The 17,588-nt window shown below is 43.7% G+C and overlaps 1 protein-coding gene across 1 annotated transcript in view; it reads right to left on the bottom strand.

Annotated features, from left to right (window-relative positions):
- Window positions 1–17,588, bottom strand: part of LOC139253265 (DNA-directed RNA polymerase I subunit RPA1-like) — a 102,522-nt gene that overhangs the window by 31,964 nt on the left and 52,970 nt on the right. The window contains exons 18-21 of the mRNA XM_070873475.1: window positions 17,009–17,166; window positions 10,386–10,515; window positions 5,277–5,393; window positions 371–646 (exon numbers count right to left, since the gene is read on the bottom strand). Of these exons, the coding sequence (XP_070729576.1) occupies window positions 371–646; window positions 5,277–5,393; window positions 10,386–10,515; window positions 17,009–17,166 (681 nt within the window). The remainder of the gene's footprint in view (window positions 1–370; window positions 647–5,276; window positions 5,394–10,385; window positions 10,516–17,008; window positions 17,167–17,588) is intronic.

Raw genomic sequence — 17,588 nt, 5'->3', positions numbered from 1 at the left:
CCTGCCACAAACATCCCCAGATCTCTGTTCTTGCACCCCCATTAAAATTGCATTATTTATTGTGTATGGTCTCTCCTCATTCTTCCTACCAAAATGTATCACCTCATACTTCTCAGCATTGAATTTCATTGTTGCTATTATTGTTGAAGTATTCTCCATTTTGCTCACCTTGATTTATCCCCCCACCCTTCCAACTCATGCGACTCCCCCACGCGCACACACTGCAGCAGGCACTATACTGATTGAAGACTGACTGCACAGAACAGTGTGGTCTTTGGACTAAATCCGTTTTGTTACAATATAAACCTCAGCCCGTTGAAGAGTCAGCTGCAATTTTTCACTTTTTATTATATTAGCCTTGTTGTCTTACCTCACACCAAAGGCTGTCACTTGTATCATATTTATAATCTTCAATAGCAGAATGTAAATTTATCACCGCATTCACTCTCAGCCCATCCATGCCCTCTGTGGCATCCTGTTTGCTTCTCTTCTTCCCTTTGTCGTTCTTTTTAAAATGACAAGGATATTCAGAAGAGTCTTGATCGATGGCTTCATTTTGTTCGCTACCTGGAAAATCTTCATCTTCCTTCTCTTCTGGTTCTTCTGCATTGTCTCTGGTCTCCTCTTCCTCGCTGTCATAATCAACCTAAAGGAGAACCACAAGAAGTAAATTAATTGCACAATCAGCTCCTCCCCATAACTCAGTGGGCAAATTCAATGTCTGGTGTAAGAACATGAGAAATAGGAGCAAGAGTAGGCCATTTGGCCCCTCGAGCCTGCACCGCCATTTAATAAGATCATGACTGATCTGATCATGGACTCAGCTCCACTTCCCTGCCCTTCCGCTCCCCATAACCCTTCACTCCCTGTGTGCTACTGAGCCATGGAGGATAGGAGTGGCTCAGCTTTAAAACTCTCACCCTAGCTCTCCACGGTTTGATCCCACCTACCGCTCCAATTTCCTCCAGCCTTATATGGAGTTGAGGTACAGGTCAACCATGATCTCATTTCCTTAAAGTGATTACGCAGACACGAGGAATATTCATCCTCCCCTGTTCATCCCTGGCCTACTGGCCACCAAAGAGAACATTCAACCTTCGCCCCAGCAGCAGAGGACTATTGTCTCATTTGAATTGTACACGAATCACAAAGTTAACATGCAGGTACAGCAAGCAATTAAGAAAGCAAATGGTATGTTGGCCTTTATTACAAGAGGATTTGAGTATAAGAGTAAAAACATCTTACTTCAATTATATACGGCCCTGGTGAGATCGCACCTGGAGTATTGTGTATAGTTTTGGTCTCCTTACCTAAGGAAGGATAAACTTGCCATAGAGAGAGTGCAACGAAGGTTCATCTGACTGATTCTTGGGATGGGGGTGATTGTCCTCTCAGGAGAGATTGAGTAGACTAGGCCTATATTCTCTAGAATTTAGAAGAATGAGAGGTGATCTATTGAAACATACAACATTCTTACAGGATGGATTCGGGGAGGATGTTTCCCCTGGTTGGGGAGTCTAGAACCAGGGGTCACAGTTTCAGAATAAGGGGTCGGCCATTTAGGACTGAGATGAGGAGAAACTTCTTTACTCAGAGGGTGGTGAATCTTTGGAATTCTCTACCCCAGAGGGCTGTGGAAGCTCAGTCCTTGAATATATTCAAGACAGAGATCGATAGATATTCGGATATTAAGGAAATCAAGGGATATGGGGATAGTGCAGGAAAGTGGAGTTGAGGTAGAAGATCAGCCATGATCTTATTGAATGGCAGAGCAGGCTCGAGGGGCCGAATGGCCTACTCATGCTCCTAATTCTTATGAATTGCACTAATAACTCCTTGTGGGATGAAGAATCATGTCACGTAAGTCTGATTCAAGAACCTTCGACATACAGAGATGGTGAAATTATAAAGAAAGGGTACAACTTCTAATGGGAGAGACCCTTTGGTCACCCAGTGCAAGAGCTGAAATAATTTCTAATTGAAAAATCCCTCTCAAAGCAGAGTAAAAAAACATCCTACCACTTTCCAAGGCTAATCCTAAACAAAAGACTATTCTTAGTGTATGGAAAATAAATATCTTCTTTGCTGAGCAAGAGAAAAGCTCTAGGATTAAGATACTTCTTGGTTGGGGGAGGGGGAGAGGTGAAAGATGACAGAATTCTGAAATAGGATTGCTTAAAAAAAATGTAATCCCAGAAAATCTCGTAATCCCATGAAATGAAAACAGAATTGCTGCTGTTTTTAGGTAATGAAATGAAAACAGAATTTGATTTCATTACCTAAAAACAGCAGCAATTATTACACACAGACCGAATTGTGGAATACAGACCCCAGGAATTGCAGGTGACTTATTCAGTAAATTAGGAGTCTGCGAATGATCTTATAGTTGAGAATCTTATAGTAAACAAGAATGCGTCTGTCTTGCTGAACACTTCTCAGCTTGAAACCAAAAGCCACATATGATAATTTAGGTTCAATTTGTAAGAACATAAGAAATAGGAGCAGGAGTAGGCCTGCTCGAGCCTGCTCCGCCATTCAATACAATCATGGCTGATCCGATCATGGACTCAGGTCCACTTCCCTGCCTGCTCCCCATAACCCCTTATCAGTTAAGAAACTGTCTATTTGTGTCTTAAATCTACTCAATGACCCAGCTTCCACACTCTCTGAGGCAACGAATTCCAGATTCACAACCCTGAGAAGAAATTCCTCCTCATCTCTGTTTTAAATGGGCAGCCCCTTATTCTAAGATTATGTCCCCTAGTTTTAGTCTCCCCTCTCTGCATCCACCTTGTCAAGCCCCCACATAATCTTATATGTTTCGATAAGATCGCCTCTCATTCTTCTGAAATCCAATGAGTAGAGGCCCAATCTACTCAACCTTTCCTCATAAGTCAACCCCCTCATCTCCGGAATCAACCGAGTGAACCTTCTGTGAACTGCCTCCAAGACAAGTATATCCTTTCGTAAATATGGAAACCAAAACTGTACGCAGTATTCCAGGTGTGGCTTCATCAATACCCTGTAAGACTTCCTTGCTTTTATACTCCATCCCCGTTGCAATTAATCGGCCTTCCTGATCACTAACCTTTTGTGTTTCGTGCACAAGTACCCCCAGGTCCCGCTGTACTGAAGCACTTTGCAATTTTTCTCCATTTAAATAATAACTTGCTCTTTGATTCTTTCTACCAAAGTGCATAACCTTATACTTTTCAACATTATACTCCATCTGTCAAATTTTTGTCCACTCATTTAGCCTGTCTATGTCCTTTTTCAGATTTTTTGTGTCCTCCTCACACATTGTTTTTTCTCCCATCTTTGTATCGTCAGAAAACTTGGCTATGTTACACTCAGTCCCTTCTTCCTAGTCATTAGTATAGATTGTAAATAGTTGGGGTCCCAGCACCCCACTAGTTACTGATTGCCAACCAGAGAATGAACCATTTATCCCGACTCTCTGTTTTCTGTTAGTTAGCCAATCCTCTATCCATGCTAATATATTAACCTCAACCCCGTGAACTTTTATCTTGTGCAGTATATCTTTTATGTGGCATCTTGTCAAATGCCTTCTGAAAGTTCAAATACACCACATCCACTGGTTCCCCTTTATCCACCCTGTTTGCTACATTCTCAAAGAATTCCAGCAAATTTATCAAACATGACTTCCCCTTCATAAATCCATGCTGACTCCACCTGACCGAATTATGTTTTTCCAAATATCCTGCTACTGCTTCTTTAATAATGGACTCCAACATTTTCCCAACCACAGATGTTAGGTTAACTGGTCTATAGTTTCCTGCTTTTTGTCTGCCTTCTTTTTTTAAATAGGGGCGTTACATTTGCGGTTTTCCAATCTGCTGGGACCTCCCCAGAATCCTGGGAATGTTGGTAAATTACAACCAATGCATCCACAATTCCTGCCGCTACTTCTCTTAAGACCCTAGGATGCAAGCCATCAGGTCCAGGGGATTTATCCACCTTTAGTCCCATTATCTTACTGAGTACCACCTCCTTAGTGATTGTGATTGTTTTAAGTTCCTCCCCGCCTATAGCCCCTTGACTATCCTCTGTTGGGATATTATTAGTGTCCTCTACCATAAAGACTGATACAAAATATTTGTTCAGAGTTTCTGCCATCTCCATGTTCCCCATTACTAATTCCCCGGTCTCGTCCTCTAAGGGACCAGCATTTACTTTAGCCACTCTTTTCTTTTTTATAGATCTATAGGAACTCGTGCTGTTTTTATATTTCGTGCTACTTTACTTTCATAGTCTATCTTCCCTTTCTTAATCATTTTTTGTGTAATTCTTTGCTGGTTTTTAAAAGCTTCCCAATCTTCTGTCCTCCCACTAGTTTTGGCCACTTTGTCTACCTTTGTTTTTAATTGGATACCGTCCTTTATTTCTTCAGTTAGCCACGGATGGCTAGCTTTCCTTGTCCACCCTTTCCTCCTCACTGGAATATATTTTTCTTGAGATTTGTGAAATATCTCCTTAAATGTACACCAATGTTCATCAACCATCCTACATTTTAATCTATTTTCCCAGTCCTCTTTAGCCAACTCTGCCCTCATACCTTTGTAGTCTCCTTTATTTAAGCTTAGTACGCTGGTTAGAGATCCAACTTTCTCACCCTCCATCTGAATTTGAAATTCAACCATGCTATGATCACTCATTCCAAGGAGATCCTTTATTAGGAGATTGTTTAGTAATCCTGCCTGATTACACAGGACCAGATCTAAGATAGCCTGCCCCCTGGTTGGTTCTGTTACATACTACTCAAGGAACCCGTCCCTTATGAACTCTTCCTCAAGGCTACCCTGACTAATTTGATTTGTCCAATCAATATGGAGGTTAAAATCACCCATGATTATTGCTACTCCCTTTTTACAAGCCCCCATTTCCTGGTTTATACTCCGACCAACAGAGTTGCTACTGTTAGGGGGCCTATAGACTACGTCCACCAGTGACTTTTTCCCTTATTATTCCTTATCTCCACCCAAACTGTTTCAACATCCTGATCATTTGAGCCAATATAATTTCTCACTATTGCAGTGATTCCATCCTTTATCAACAGAGCTACCCCATCTTCTTTTCCTGTCTGTCTGTCCTTCTGGATTGTCAAGTACTCCTGACTATTTAGTTCCCAGTCCTGGTCACCTTGCAACCACGTTTCTGGAATGGCTATCAAATCATAGTGATTTATATCTATTTGTGAAGGGTGACCACCTCTAGAAACGTGCTTTCCACGTAGCTCTCAGTCTCACGGGTTATACCTCTTCTTCCTGTTTTTCGCGCCTTTTGGTTTCAGTGGCATCGGCATCTCCTTCATCTGCTTCCGCATCAACAATAGGGGCCTCTTCTTCACCCTCAGGAACACGGTCGTCCTGTGCCTTTAAAAAATAAATTTGAATGATGATGCAAAGAGAAAAAAAATGGCAAAAATTCAACCGGGCCTCAACAGCGAAATGCCAGACAGAACGATTTACTGAACGATGTAAAATAGTCAGGGCAGCGATTCAACCACAACTGCAGAATTGTTTAATTACAACGTTAGCATCAAACTGAGCCAATAGAACATTGTGGATTCCTTACGCGATCAGTAACCCTCAACTATTCCATTATCGTCAACCACCAAGATAAGCACACAGAGTTTAGACCCATCCCGAGTAAGAATTATTAACAGATCAAGGCCACAAAGCCCAATCCGAGAATCGTACCCATTGTGCCTGAGCCGGCTCTTTGAAAGAGCTATCCAATTAGTCCCACTCCCCCTGCTCTTTCCCTATAGCCTGCAAATTTTTCCTTTTTAAGTATTTATCCAATTCCCTTTTGAAAGTTATTATTGAATCTGCTTCCATCAGCCTTTCAGGCAGTGCATTCCAGATCATAACAACTCGCTGAGCAAAACATTTCTCCTCATCTCCCCACTGGGTCTTTTGCCAATTACCTTAAATCTGTGTCCTCTGGTGAACTTCCAGCCAGTGGAAACAGTTTTTCCTTATTTACTCTATCAAAACCCTTTATAATTTTGAAAATCTATATTAAATCTCCCAGGTTAAGCTTCTCTACTCTAAGGTGAGCAACCCCAGCTTCTCTATTCTCTCCACACAACTGAAGTTCTTCATCTCTGGGACCATTCTGGTCAATATCCTCGGCATCCTCTCCAAGGCCTTGACATCTTTTCTAAAGTGTGGTGCCCAGAATAGGACACAATATTCTGGCTGAGGCCGAACCAGTGATTTATACTCTTAACTTTCTTGTTTTTATACTCTACGCCTCTATTTATAAAGCTTTTTTTTTTTAAACCAGCCTTATTAACTTGTCCTGCCTCCTTTAAATATTTGTGCGTGTGAACCGCCGGGAGTTTCGATTTCTGCACCCCCTTTAAAATTGTACCATTTAGCTTATATTGCCTCTCCTCATTCTTTTGTCAGTATTATTTGTGAAGTGGATTACTGGAAAATATCTCTGTATGTTTTCAAAGTAATGAAAAAATCTGTGTTTATTGGACTGGGAACCAGGAAGAAGCATCAGAGAGAAGAAACAAGGTGCATTGGAGGTTCTGGAGAGACAAAACAGCTTTAAAATATAAAGTGGTCCAGAAAGAGGAGGTGGTGTTGGTTGAAGGAAAAGTACTGGCCAGAACACTATTCTTCAACTCACACCCGAATCCTCAGAAGGGCAGACAGGGTCTCATCCCGAGGACACTGCACTGGATGTGACTATGCTGGGAACGTTAAGAATACTACAGAAATTAGCTTCAGGGAGCTGAATGGACTTTTTCCATCCTTGAATTTTATTTTTATGCTATTAGCTCATTTAAATCAATGGCATTACCGAATGTACTTTAGAAAATTATGGCTAAAGAAACACCCAGGGAAATAGTATGTCTCTTTAGTACCCAACAAGACAGAACAATGCAGCTTTCCACAGAGAAGAACAATGGACTGCATGAGTTTATCAAAACTTTAGTATCTAAAATAGTAAAAATGATGACGAATAGGAAAAGTAAATTGAAATTTACTTGTAGCATTGTACTCCGAATATCCACAGCTAATAAGGCACCTGCCCCGGACCAAGGTTAGATTAAACAAAGGATGTAATTCCCATTTTAAAGTATGGAATTTTTAATCTGCATAAAATAAATTGCAGTAACAAATTTCCCACTTTCTCTTTCCTCATAATATTCCCTTTGGAAACAGTACAAAATCTGACAGTACAGATTGTAAATAGAGGGGCTGATCAGACACGTTCACTGGAGCACAGATGCAATAGAAAAGTGTTCAAATTTCTGCAAGAGTTTGAGAGGTTGGGTTAATGGTTATTTCAACCACTCAGTGAATCGGTAACATAGAAACATAGAAACATAGAAAATAGGTGCAGGAGCAGGCCATTCAGCCCTTCTAGCCTGCACCGCCATTCAATGAGTTCATGGCTGAACATGAAACTTCAGTACCCCCTTCCTGCTTTCTCGCCATAACCCTTGATCCCCCGAGTAGTAAGGACTTCATCTAACTCCCTTTTGAATATATTTAGTGAATTGGCCTCAACTACTTTCTGTGGTAGAGAATTCCACAGGTTCACCACTCTCTGGGTGAAGAAGTTTCTCCTCATCTCGGTCCTAAATGGCTTATCCCTTATCCTCAGACTGTGACCCCTGGTTCTGGACCTCCCCAACATTGGGAACATTCTTTCTGCATCTAACCTGTCTAAACCCGTCAGAATTTAACCAGGGGATAGAAACATAGGGCCCAAGTTTCGGCCTCAGTTGCTCCTGATTTTTTGGAGCAACTGGTGTAGAACGGAGTATCTTAGAAATTCAAATTCTCGGCATTTAGTTTGTTCCAGTTCTAGTCAGTTAGAACGGTTTCACTTTGGAACAGAATTTTTTTTTCAAAGGGGGCGTGTCCGGTCACTTACGCCTGTTTTCAAAGTTTCGTCAGTGAAAACTTACTCCAAACTAACTTAGAATGGAGTAAGAGAAGATTTTTGTACGCTTGAAAAAACCTTGTCTACACTCGAAAAAACCTTGTCTACACTTTAGAAAATCAGGCGTAGATTACAAATCAGGCGTAGGGAATGGGGTGGGGGGGGGAGTTTAAAAGGGAAGTTTACAAACATTAAACACTTCAGTTTTACAAATAAAGAGCCATCATCAATAATAAATGATAAAAACATCAATAAATCAACCAATAAATCAATTTTAAAAAAATTAATAAGATACAATTTTTTAAAAAAATCAATAAATAAAACACATTTTCTACTTACCGACTGCAGCACTGGGAGCCCTCCAACAGCATGCTGGGATGCCCCCCCCCGGCAGTGTGTCTCTGTCAGTGTCTCTATCGCTCTGTCTGTCTGTGTCTCTCACTCTCTGTCTGTCAGTGTCTGTGTTTCTGACAGCGAGGGGAGGGGGAGGAGGAGGGTTGAGGGAGACGTCAGGGGGAGGAGAGTGAGGGGGGGAGGGGGGGCGAAGGGTGAGGGGAGGGGGGAGGAGAAGGGGAAGGGCAGGGGGAGGAGAAGGGAGGAGGAAAAGGGGGGGGAGGAGAAGGAGAAGAGGGGAGGAGAGGAGAAGGGGAAAGGGGGGGAAGGAAGGGGAGGGAGGAGGGGGGAAGGGGAGGAGGGGAGGTGGAGGGGGAAGGGAGGAGGAAGGAGAGAGGGGGAAGGAGGGGGGGGAAGGGGGGAGGGAGGGGGAAGGAGGGGGGGAAGGAGGAGATGGGGGGGGGGGGGGAAGGAGAAGGGGGAGGGAGGCTGAACCGGCCGGGCCCAAGACTTCGGGCAGGGCCCGTCCCCAGCACCAGATTTACAGGTAGGTGGCGTTGGGTCGGGTCGGGGTCGGGAGCGCGGGTCGGGTCGGGGGGGGTGGGCGGGGTAGGAGGGAGGTCGGGTTGGTTCGGGGAGGGAGGGAGCGCGGATCGGGTCGGGGGGTGGGCAGAGGGAGGTCGGGTCGGGTCGGTTCGTGTCGGGGGCGGGGGGAGGGAGGTCAGGTTGGGTCGGGTCCAGTCCGGGTGGGGGGGCGGGAGGTGGTCGGTTCGGTTCGGGTGGGGGAGGCGGAGGGAGGGAGGGAGGGAGGGAGAGGGAGGTCAGGTCGGGTCGGGTGGGGAGCGCGGGTCGGGTCCAGTCCGGTCCGGGGGTGGGGGGAGGGGGGGGAGCGGGAGCCGAGTCGGGTCGGGAGGAAGCAGGAGCTGGGCGTGGGAGGCAGCCTTATGCACACAGCCCCAGTGAGGCCATTCGGCCAGGGCTCGGGTCTGCTTGCTCCAGGCCCCTCCCACACAGTTTTGGGCGCGTATGTGCAGAGGTCCCGGCAATGTTTTCAGCACAGGATACCTAGCTCCGCCCCCTACAGCTCGTGCTGCGCCGCACCCGACTCCAGAGGACCAGCAGGGAGCCAGAGAATCTAAGTTTTTTTTAGGCGCACTTTGTGGCGCGAAAAATGGGCGTCCAGGTCAGGGCTGCGCCGTTCTAGGCACGGCCCGAAACTTGGGCCCATAGAAACTAGGTGCAGGAGTAGGCCATTCGGCCCTTCGACTTGCACCACCATTCAATATGATCTTGGCTGATCATGCAACTTCAGTACCCCATTTCTGCTTTCTCTCCATCCCTTTAGCCGTAAGGGCCACATCTAACTCCCTTGTTATGAATACAGAACATATAAAAGGAGAGGATAGATCTAATGGTTTCACATAGCATGTTTCTGGAATATAGAATATAGTAGCACATGTGGCTATTGAAGCTAGATCAATCAAGTTATTTAGGAGGGGATCAGATAAACACTTGAAGAAAAATACTGAAGTGTAAGGGACAGCAGGGAATTGGCAATAGATAGGTTTGTTGGGGGCCAGTGCTGGCAGGATGGGCCCAATGGTTATCTTCAGTGTTAACATGTCAATTATTCTGCAAGTTTGAACGCACATTGAAGTTGCACATATGAAAGAAAAGAACCGGAAGTATTTAAATTCTGGAGTAAGCCATTCTTAATTACATATGATTAAAGTCCAGCAACAGAAATGCAACAACACTCTATTTCTAAGGGGAATTAGGAACTGTAGTAATATGATCAACTGTAGCAAAAGATACATTCCGTAAAGTGCCACATAAAATTAAATGTTTGTAAATTAAGTTACAATTTTAAAAGTAAGATAAATTCAGATGCCAACAATTTCGAAGATGATGCAATGCATTTAGTATTCAAATACAGAATATATATTTTATGGCTGTAAGATTTTTGAAAAAGATGTATTGTAATGGTCATACAATAGAAGTTCGTCTCGGGCATCGGCACAACACGGACAGTGTCAGATCGACTACCCGTTATGCACAGCGGCCAATATTCAGTTCTATTTCGCTACCGCCCGATAAGAATTTCTAGCCCCTAGTCTCACCTGTTTCCCATCGCTTTCCCCGGCGTCTTGATCCAGATCCTTCTGTGTAGCTTTCCGCGTATTCACAACTTTAAATGAACCCAACTTGGCGCTCTTCTTCTTGATCCTCTCAAGCAGTAGTCGGAAGAACCTGAGAGAAGACAAGGGCAACAATGAAAGGTCTTCTGCAGAAAAGACCGCAGCCTATTTTGGAATACATCACAGTGATACGTTTCTTAAGACTGAAGCACTGAAAAGAAAAGAATTCTTGGTCACAATTATATAAAAAAAGACTTGCATTTATATAGCGCCTTTCATGATCTCAGGATGTCCCAAACCATGTTACATCCAATGATTTACTTTTGAAGTGGTGTCACTGTTCTTATGTAGGAAACACGGCAGCCAATTAGCGCACGACAAGATCACATAAACAGCAATGTGATAATAACCAGATAAACTATGTTAGTGAAGTTGATTGAGAGATAAATATTGGCCAGGACATTATATAGGCAGTCCCTCGAAATCAAGGAAGACTTGCTTCCACTCTAAAAGTGAGTTCTTAGGTGACTGAACAGTCCAATACAAGAATTACAGTCTCTGTTACAAGTGGGATAGACAGTCATTGAAGGAAAGGGTGGGGAGTCTGGTTTGCCGCAAGCTCCTCCCGCTGCCTGCGCTTGCTTTCTGCATGCTCTCGGCGACAATACTTGAGGTGCTTAGCGCCCTCCCGGATGCTCTTCCTCCACTTAGGGCGGTCTTTGGCCAGGGACTCCTAGGTGTCAGTGGGGATGTTACATTTTATCAAGGAGGCTTTGAGGGTGTCCTTGAAACATTTTCTTTGCCCACCTGGGGCTCTCTTGCCGAGCAGGAGTCCCGAGTAGAGTGCTTGCTTTGGCAGTCTTGTGTCAGGCATGTGAACAATGTGGCCCGCCCAACGGAGCTAGTCAAGTGTGGTCAGTGATTCGATGCTGGCCTGATCGACGACACTAACGTTGGGGCGTCTGTCCTCCCAGGGGATTTGCAGAATCTTACGGAGGTATCGTTGGTGGCATTTCTCCAGCGATTTGAATTGTCTACTGTGTATGGGCCACGTCTCTGAGCCATACAGGAGGGTGGGTATCACGACAGCCCTGTAGACCATAAGCTTGGTGCCAGATTTGAGGGCCTAACCTTTGAACACTCTCTTCCTCAGGCATACGAAGGCTGCGCTGGCACAATGGAGGCGGTGTTGAACATCATCATCGATGTCTGCCCTTGCTGATAATAGGCTCCTGAGGTATGGAAAGTGGTCCACGTTGTCCAGGGCCACGCTGTGGATCTTGATGATTGGGGGGCGGGGAGCGCTGTGTGGCGGGGTCAGGTTGGTTAGTGTAAGGCCCATGCTTTCGTACGCCTTGGTGAAGATGTTGACTATGACTTGGGAGCCCAGCCTCTGAATGTACGCAAACGCAGCTCTACTTGACCCCGGTCCGGATGTGGATTGGGTCTGTGGTGGATCCGTTGGTCAGGAACGCAGCTTGCATGTCGTCGTGGAGCAGGCGGAGGATGGCCCAAACTTTTGGGGGCAGCCGAAACTGAGGACAACGCTCTATAGTCTCTCACGGTTCACAGTGTCAAAGGCCTTTGTAAGATCAAAGACGGTCACGTACATGGGTTGTTGCTGTTCCGTGCATTTCTCTTGCAGTTGTCGCGCCGTAAAGATCATGTCCGTTGTACCCCGTAGTGGACGGAATCCGCACTGTGACTCCGGGAGGAGCTCCTCAGCCACACAGAGAAAACGGTTGAGGAGGATTCTAGCGATGACCTTCCCAATGGCTGATAACAGGGAGATTCCTCTGTAGTTGCTGCAGTCAGACATCCCCTTTTTAAAAGATGGTCACGATTACTGCATCTCTGAGATCTCCCGGCATGCTCTCCTCCTTCCAGATGAGAGAGATGAGGTCATGCATTTATACCAATAGTGCCTCTCCGCCACACTTTAGTGCCTCAGCAGAGAGCGGATGGAATATAGAATGTACAGTGCAAAAACAGGCCATTCAGCCCAGCTGGTCCATTCTTTATGCTCCACACGAGCCTATACCAAAGATCATGTGAAATCCAGAGCTTACAGGCAAAAAGAAAACACTAGTGAGTCACTGGTCGAGAAACAAGGCATGGGCAACACATGAAGCCACTCCAAAAATCACACAAAAAACACACACAACACCTGACAGCCTACTGCTGTCCTCTTATTTCTAACCTCCAGATCAACAGTGGGACTATCTGCCAAAGGGGTTTGTAACCATAAAAAGGAACACAAGTGCCCATTGAGTTACCATCTGAGGGGCTGTGAATTTCAATGAAAATGCTGACTGTATCGTCTAAGAACACAAGAATATAAGAAATAGGAGCAGGAGTAGGCCAAACGGTCCCTCGAGCCTGCTCCACCATTCAATAAGATCCTGGCTGATCTTCGACCTCAACTCCACTTTCCCACCCAATCCCCGTATCCCACGATTCCCTTAAGAGTCCAAAAATATATCAATCTCAGTAATGAATATACTCAACGACTGAGCATCTGTAGCCCTCTGGTGTAGAGAATTCCAAAGATTCACAATTCTCAGAAAAACAATTTCTCATCATCTCAGTCCTAAATGGCCGACCCCCTATTCTGAGAACAGACCCCTTCTGGTTCTAGACGCTTCAGCTAGGGGAAAGGTCATTGCCCTGAAACATTCATTCTTTTTCTCTCTCCATAAATGCTGCCCGACCTGCTGGATATTTCCTGTTTTTATTTCTCTCAGCATCTACCCTGTCAATCCCTCTCAGAATCTTGTGTTTCAATGGGATCTCCTCTCATTCTTCTAATCGCCGGAGAATCTATTGTATTCTTGCACGTTTAGTACCACCACAGCTAAAAGTAAATAATTTCATCTGCAACTGCTTAATAGTAATGGCATGACTCAAATGATTTAGTTAACATCACTGACAATACAATTGATTTTGTAGTCAGTAACTCAACTTGGTTTCTATTTAAGCCCAACAAATATACGCACAACTATAGGTTAGGAACACAAGAAAAGCAACCGGCCATTCAGTGCCTAGAGCCTGTTCCGCTAATCAATTAGATCATAGATGATCTGTACCTCAATGTAATTTACCCACCTTTTCTTCCATATCCCTGGATACCCTTACCTCACAAAAATCTATCAATATCTTCAAAATTCCAATGGACACAACATCCACAGAATTCCACAACCCTTTGTGGGAAAAAAGCTTCTTAATTTCACGCCTAAACGACCTAGCTCTAATTTTAAGATTATGCCCCCACCCCCCCCCCCCAAACAATCCCCATCCCCCCACCCTATCCACCACCACCCCCACCATCCACATTTTGATGATTTAGCTGTACCCCCTTCCAAGGCAAATATATCTTTACTGAGGTTTGATGCCCAAAACTGAATGCAGTACTCCAGGTAGGATCTGACCAAAACTCTGTACAACTGAAGCATTACTTCCTCACTTTTGAGTTCCAAACCTCTTAAGATTATGGCCAGCATTCCATTAGCTGTTTTGATTACTTTATGCACCTGTGCACTAACTTTTAGCAATTTGTGTGCATGGACACCTAAATCCCATGGCTCCTCCACAGCTACTCGTCTCTCACCATTTTGATGTCTTTCTCAGATCCAAAGTGGATGAGTTCACACTTCCCCACATTGAACCTCACTTTGGTGTCCATTCACTTAGTCTGTCTATGTCCCTTTGCAACCTCCTGATCCCATCCACACAAGTTATTATATAGGGCCCCAGTACAGATCCATGGGGACCACTACTTGTCACATCCCACCATTCAGAGAACATTCCCATTATCCTTGCACTGTCTCCTACCTCCCAAACAATTACTGACCCATCTTGCAAGGTTACTTCCAAATCCATGTGCTCTCATTTTGTTCTGTTCTGTAGAACCTTATCCAAATGCCTTCTGGAAGTCCATAGAAGACAACTCCATAGACTCCACTATCCAACCTTGCTCGTCACCTCCTCAAAAAGTTCAACTAGATTAGTCAGACATGACCTACTCTTCACAAATCCATGTTGACTCTCTTTGATCATCTGATATGCTTAATCACACTGTCCCTTAAGGTCAGATTGCAGTAACGTCCCCACAATTGATGTTAAACGGACAGGTCAGTACTTGGCTTCTCCCTCTCTTCTTAAGTAATGGAGTGACATTTGCAATTTTCAAATCCAAAAGTTATGATTCCTGAATCTAGACAGTTTTGGAAAATTATGGCTAACATATTGATAATGAGAGTTCTACTCTTCCTTCACCACAGGGCAGATTTCCTGATTTTCCTTCCCAGCCGAGTGCTGAGTATTTGACACTGTAACTGAGCGTGTATAATTGCAGACATGTGGACAAAGTAGAGTTGATATTTCAGCCTACATGGTGCTACAAGACAATTAAAAACAAAATAGTCAGAGACTTTGAAACATTGATGTGCAGGCTTTTCAGTTCCTTAACCCCAAGGACCCCATGGGCAAGAATTAATGCTTGAGTCACCTTAAGAACATAAGAAATAGGATCAAGAATAAGCCATACGGCCCCTCGAGCCTGCTCCAGCATTTAATAAGATCATGGCTGATCTGATCTTGGGCTCAGTTCCACTTCCCTGCCTGCTCCCCATAACTTTTCACTCCCTTATCGCTCAAAAATCTGTCTATCTACCTGAAAAGATGGTGGAAGGCAGCACAGGCATGATAGGCCGAACAGCCTCTTTCTGTACTTATTATTTCATGGTTCGATTCTCTCTATCATCTTATGTAAGTCACAAAATTGTGATTTCACATCTTTATCGACCAAGAGTATTTTAAAACTGTAAAACGTGCTCTTAGTCATGCCACAATTATCCTTCTATTGCAATTAATTAATTTACCATAACATAACTCTACAAGGTGGATACCAAATGGTTTCCTTCTGTGCTGTAAGTTTCTATGATTCTAATAACTACTGTCAGAATCAACGTGATGCCGTCGATTTAGTGGCGATTTGGTTGTCAAGAGGTGCCATGAGATGAGGAATTACCAGGACTCCCCTGATGCAATGGTCTCTGCCTCAACTGCTTCCTATGACAAGCATTCCATATGCCACCAACCCTTCGTGCAGGAATATAATTTGTGTTACCCCTTGGTAACAATGATGGCACGAGCTACTGTTTAACTGTTTTATGCCAAAAAATATCAATCTGCATTGGATGTTTAGCCCAGATTTCCTTTCGTGTTTTTTCTAGCAAAAGTTTTTTCCCCCCGTAAAATTTGGTCCACCATTCTCTTTCCCATTCCGTAGGAACTGACTCCCTCAGGGACCAAGTTCCACAGGTACCAGCCTCCTCCTACCAAGCAAGTGGCCATTCTTAATTGGCAGGAATCAGAAGGTTGTGGGTTCAAGCACAACCCTCACAGACATGAACACAAAATCTAGGCTACCACTCCAGTGCTGCAACATCGGAGGTGCCATCTTTCGTATGAAACGTTAATCCAAGCCTGCTTCTCAGGTGGACGTGAAAGATCCCATGGCACTCTCCGAAGGGAAGCTGGAAACTTCTCCCCGGTGTCCTGGCCAATATTTATCCCTCAACCAACACCTAAAATATTATCTGATCATTATCACATTGCTGTGTGCAAATTGGCTGCAACGTTTCCTACATTACAACAGTGACTACACTTCAAAAGTGCGTATTGTAACGTGTATTGGGACGTTCGGAGGTCATGAAAGGTGCTAGATGAATGCAAGTCCTTCTTTCTTTCTATTGCTGGCAGTAGGGCATAACAGCCAAGCCCTATCCTGTTCTCAATTGCCATCTGCACACTTTTCAGCAGCAGTCAGACGTGAGCCTAGTGAAAATAGTGTGACAATACGTGTGGAGATTCCTTGAGGTTACAGCACAAGTCTTCAAATGATAAACGTGCCAAATGGGCAAGAGGGTTTTCTTTTAAATATATACACATTTAGGACATAGAAAGGAGAAGTACTTCCTGCTAAAATTTGGTTATATTGCCCTGAAGTGCTGAGTGAAGAAATATAATGTTGATTTACAATTCCTATGAAATCCACCCATATGACATTTAAGCAATACAATAGAGAACTTAGAAAGTGGGATCTACAATGCAACTATAGGTCACGAATCACATAATTTACTCCGAGTTGATAAACAAAACATGTTTTGGCAGCCGAAACGGTCTAGCTATAGGACACACAAATATTAAATAAACAAAGTAATTACTGAACTGTGGGAGCTTTCATTTGAACACAGACAGCTAGACTCCAGCACAGTATCGTACAAACATAATATATATTATTACATCTTTACAAGGAAATTAGATTGGTGCAGATAACTTTGATGCAGAGCCAGCATCAGAGTAGATAGTGGAAATCTGAAAGTATTTTCTCCAAAAACCTGTTGAAAGCTGCTTCAGGAGAGAGATTGATAAGATTTTTTGTTAGGTAAGGGTATTAAGTTATCTGGATGAATAGAGTTGAGGTACAGATTGGCCATGATCCGAGGCTCGAGGGGGTGAATGGCTGACTCCTGTTCCTATGGTACAGCATGAATAACTGCCGCTGCCTGTACTGTAATTTTTATGATTATATAAACTGTTACCTGGTTTCCATATAGTGCAATAAATCATCTGGTGTCAAACATTTCTCTTGTCGATACAGTTTGTAATCCAGAAAATAAAATTTTAATTGGTAAATTCTGAACTTCTCCAACTTGCTTTGAATCTGGAAAGAATCCGTCACCTCGATTTTGTGTAAAACCTGAAATTTATATTTTAAAAACATTCAATTCCACATTAAAAGAAAAATCAAGCAAAATGTACAGTAACACATTCGAATTTCTACAATATGCAGCTTCAAAATTCTATTGCAAGCACTAAAATTGTTTGATTTGTCCTTGAATGTAGCAAATGCAGCACTGCAGGGAATGGCTATGATTAAGCAGGAGGAGAGAAAAAAAAAGAGATATCGCAGAACAGAAAAGATTTGTATTTCCCACAAACTCAGCAGTGCAATAGAAGTATAATTAGTGAGATAAGCATTTGTGAGAACATGCAATCGCTGGGCAGTTATAGCGGTATTGTTTTGTAATTTTTGACTTTATAACTCAATGAGGGATATGGAAGGATGCCACCCAAACACTTGCAACTCCTATTGCTCTAAGATTTTAGTGATTTAATTGT

Source organism: Pristiophorus japonicus, unplaced genomic scaffold (assembly GCF_044704955.1).
Source record: "Pristiophorus japonicus isolate sPriJap1 unplaced genomic scaffold, sPriJap1.hap1 HAP1_SCAFFOLD_487, whole genome shotgun sequence".
NCBI lineage: Eukaryota > Metazoa > Chordata > Chondrichthyes > Pristiophoridae > Pristiophorus > Pristiophorus japonicus.
The sequence above is the reverse complement of the archived record's forward strand: the minus strand, read 5'-3'. Positions and strand labels throughout refer to the sequence as shown.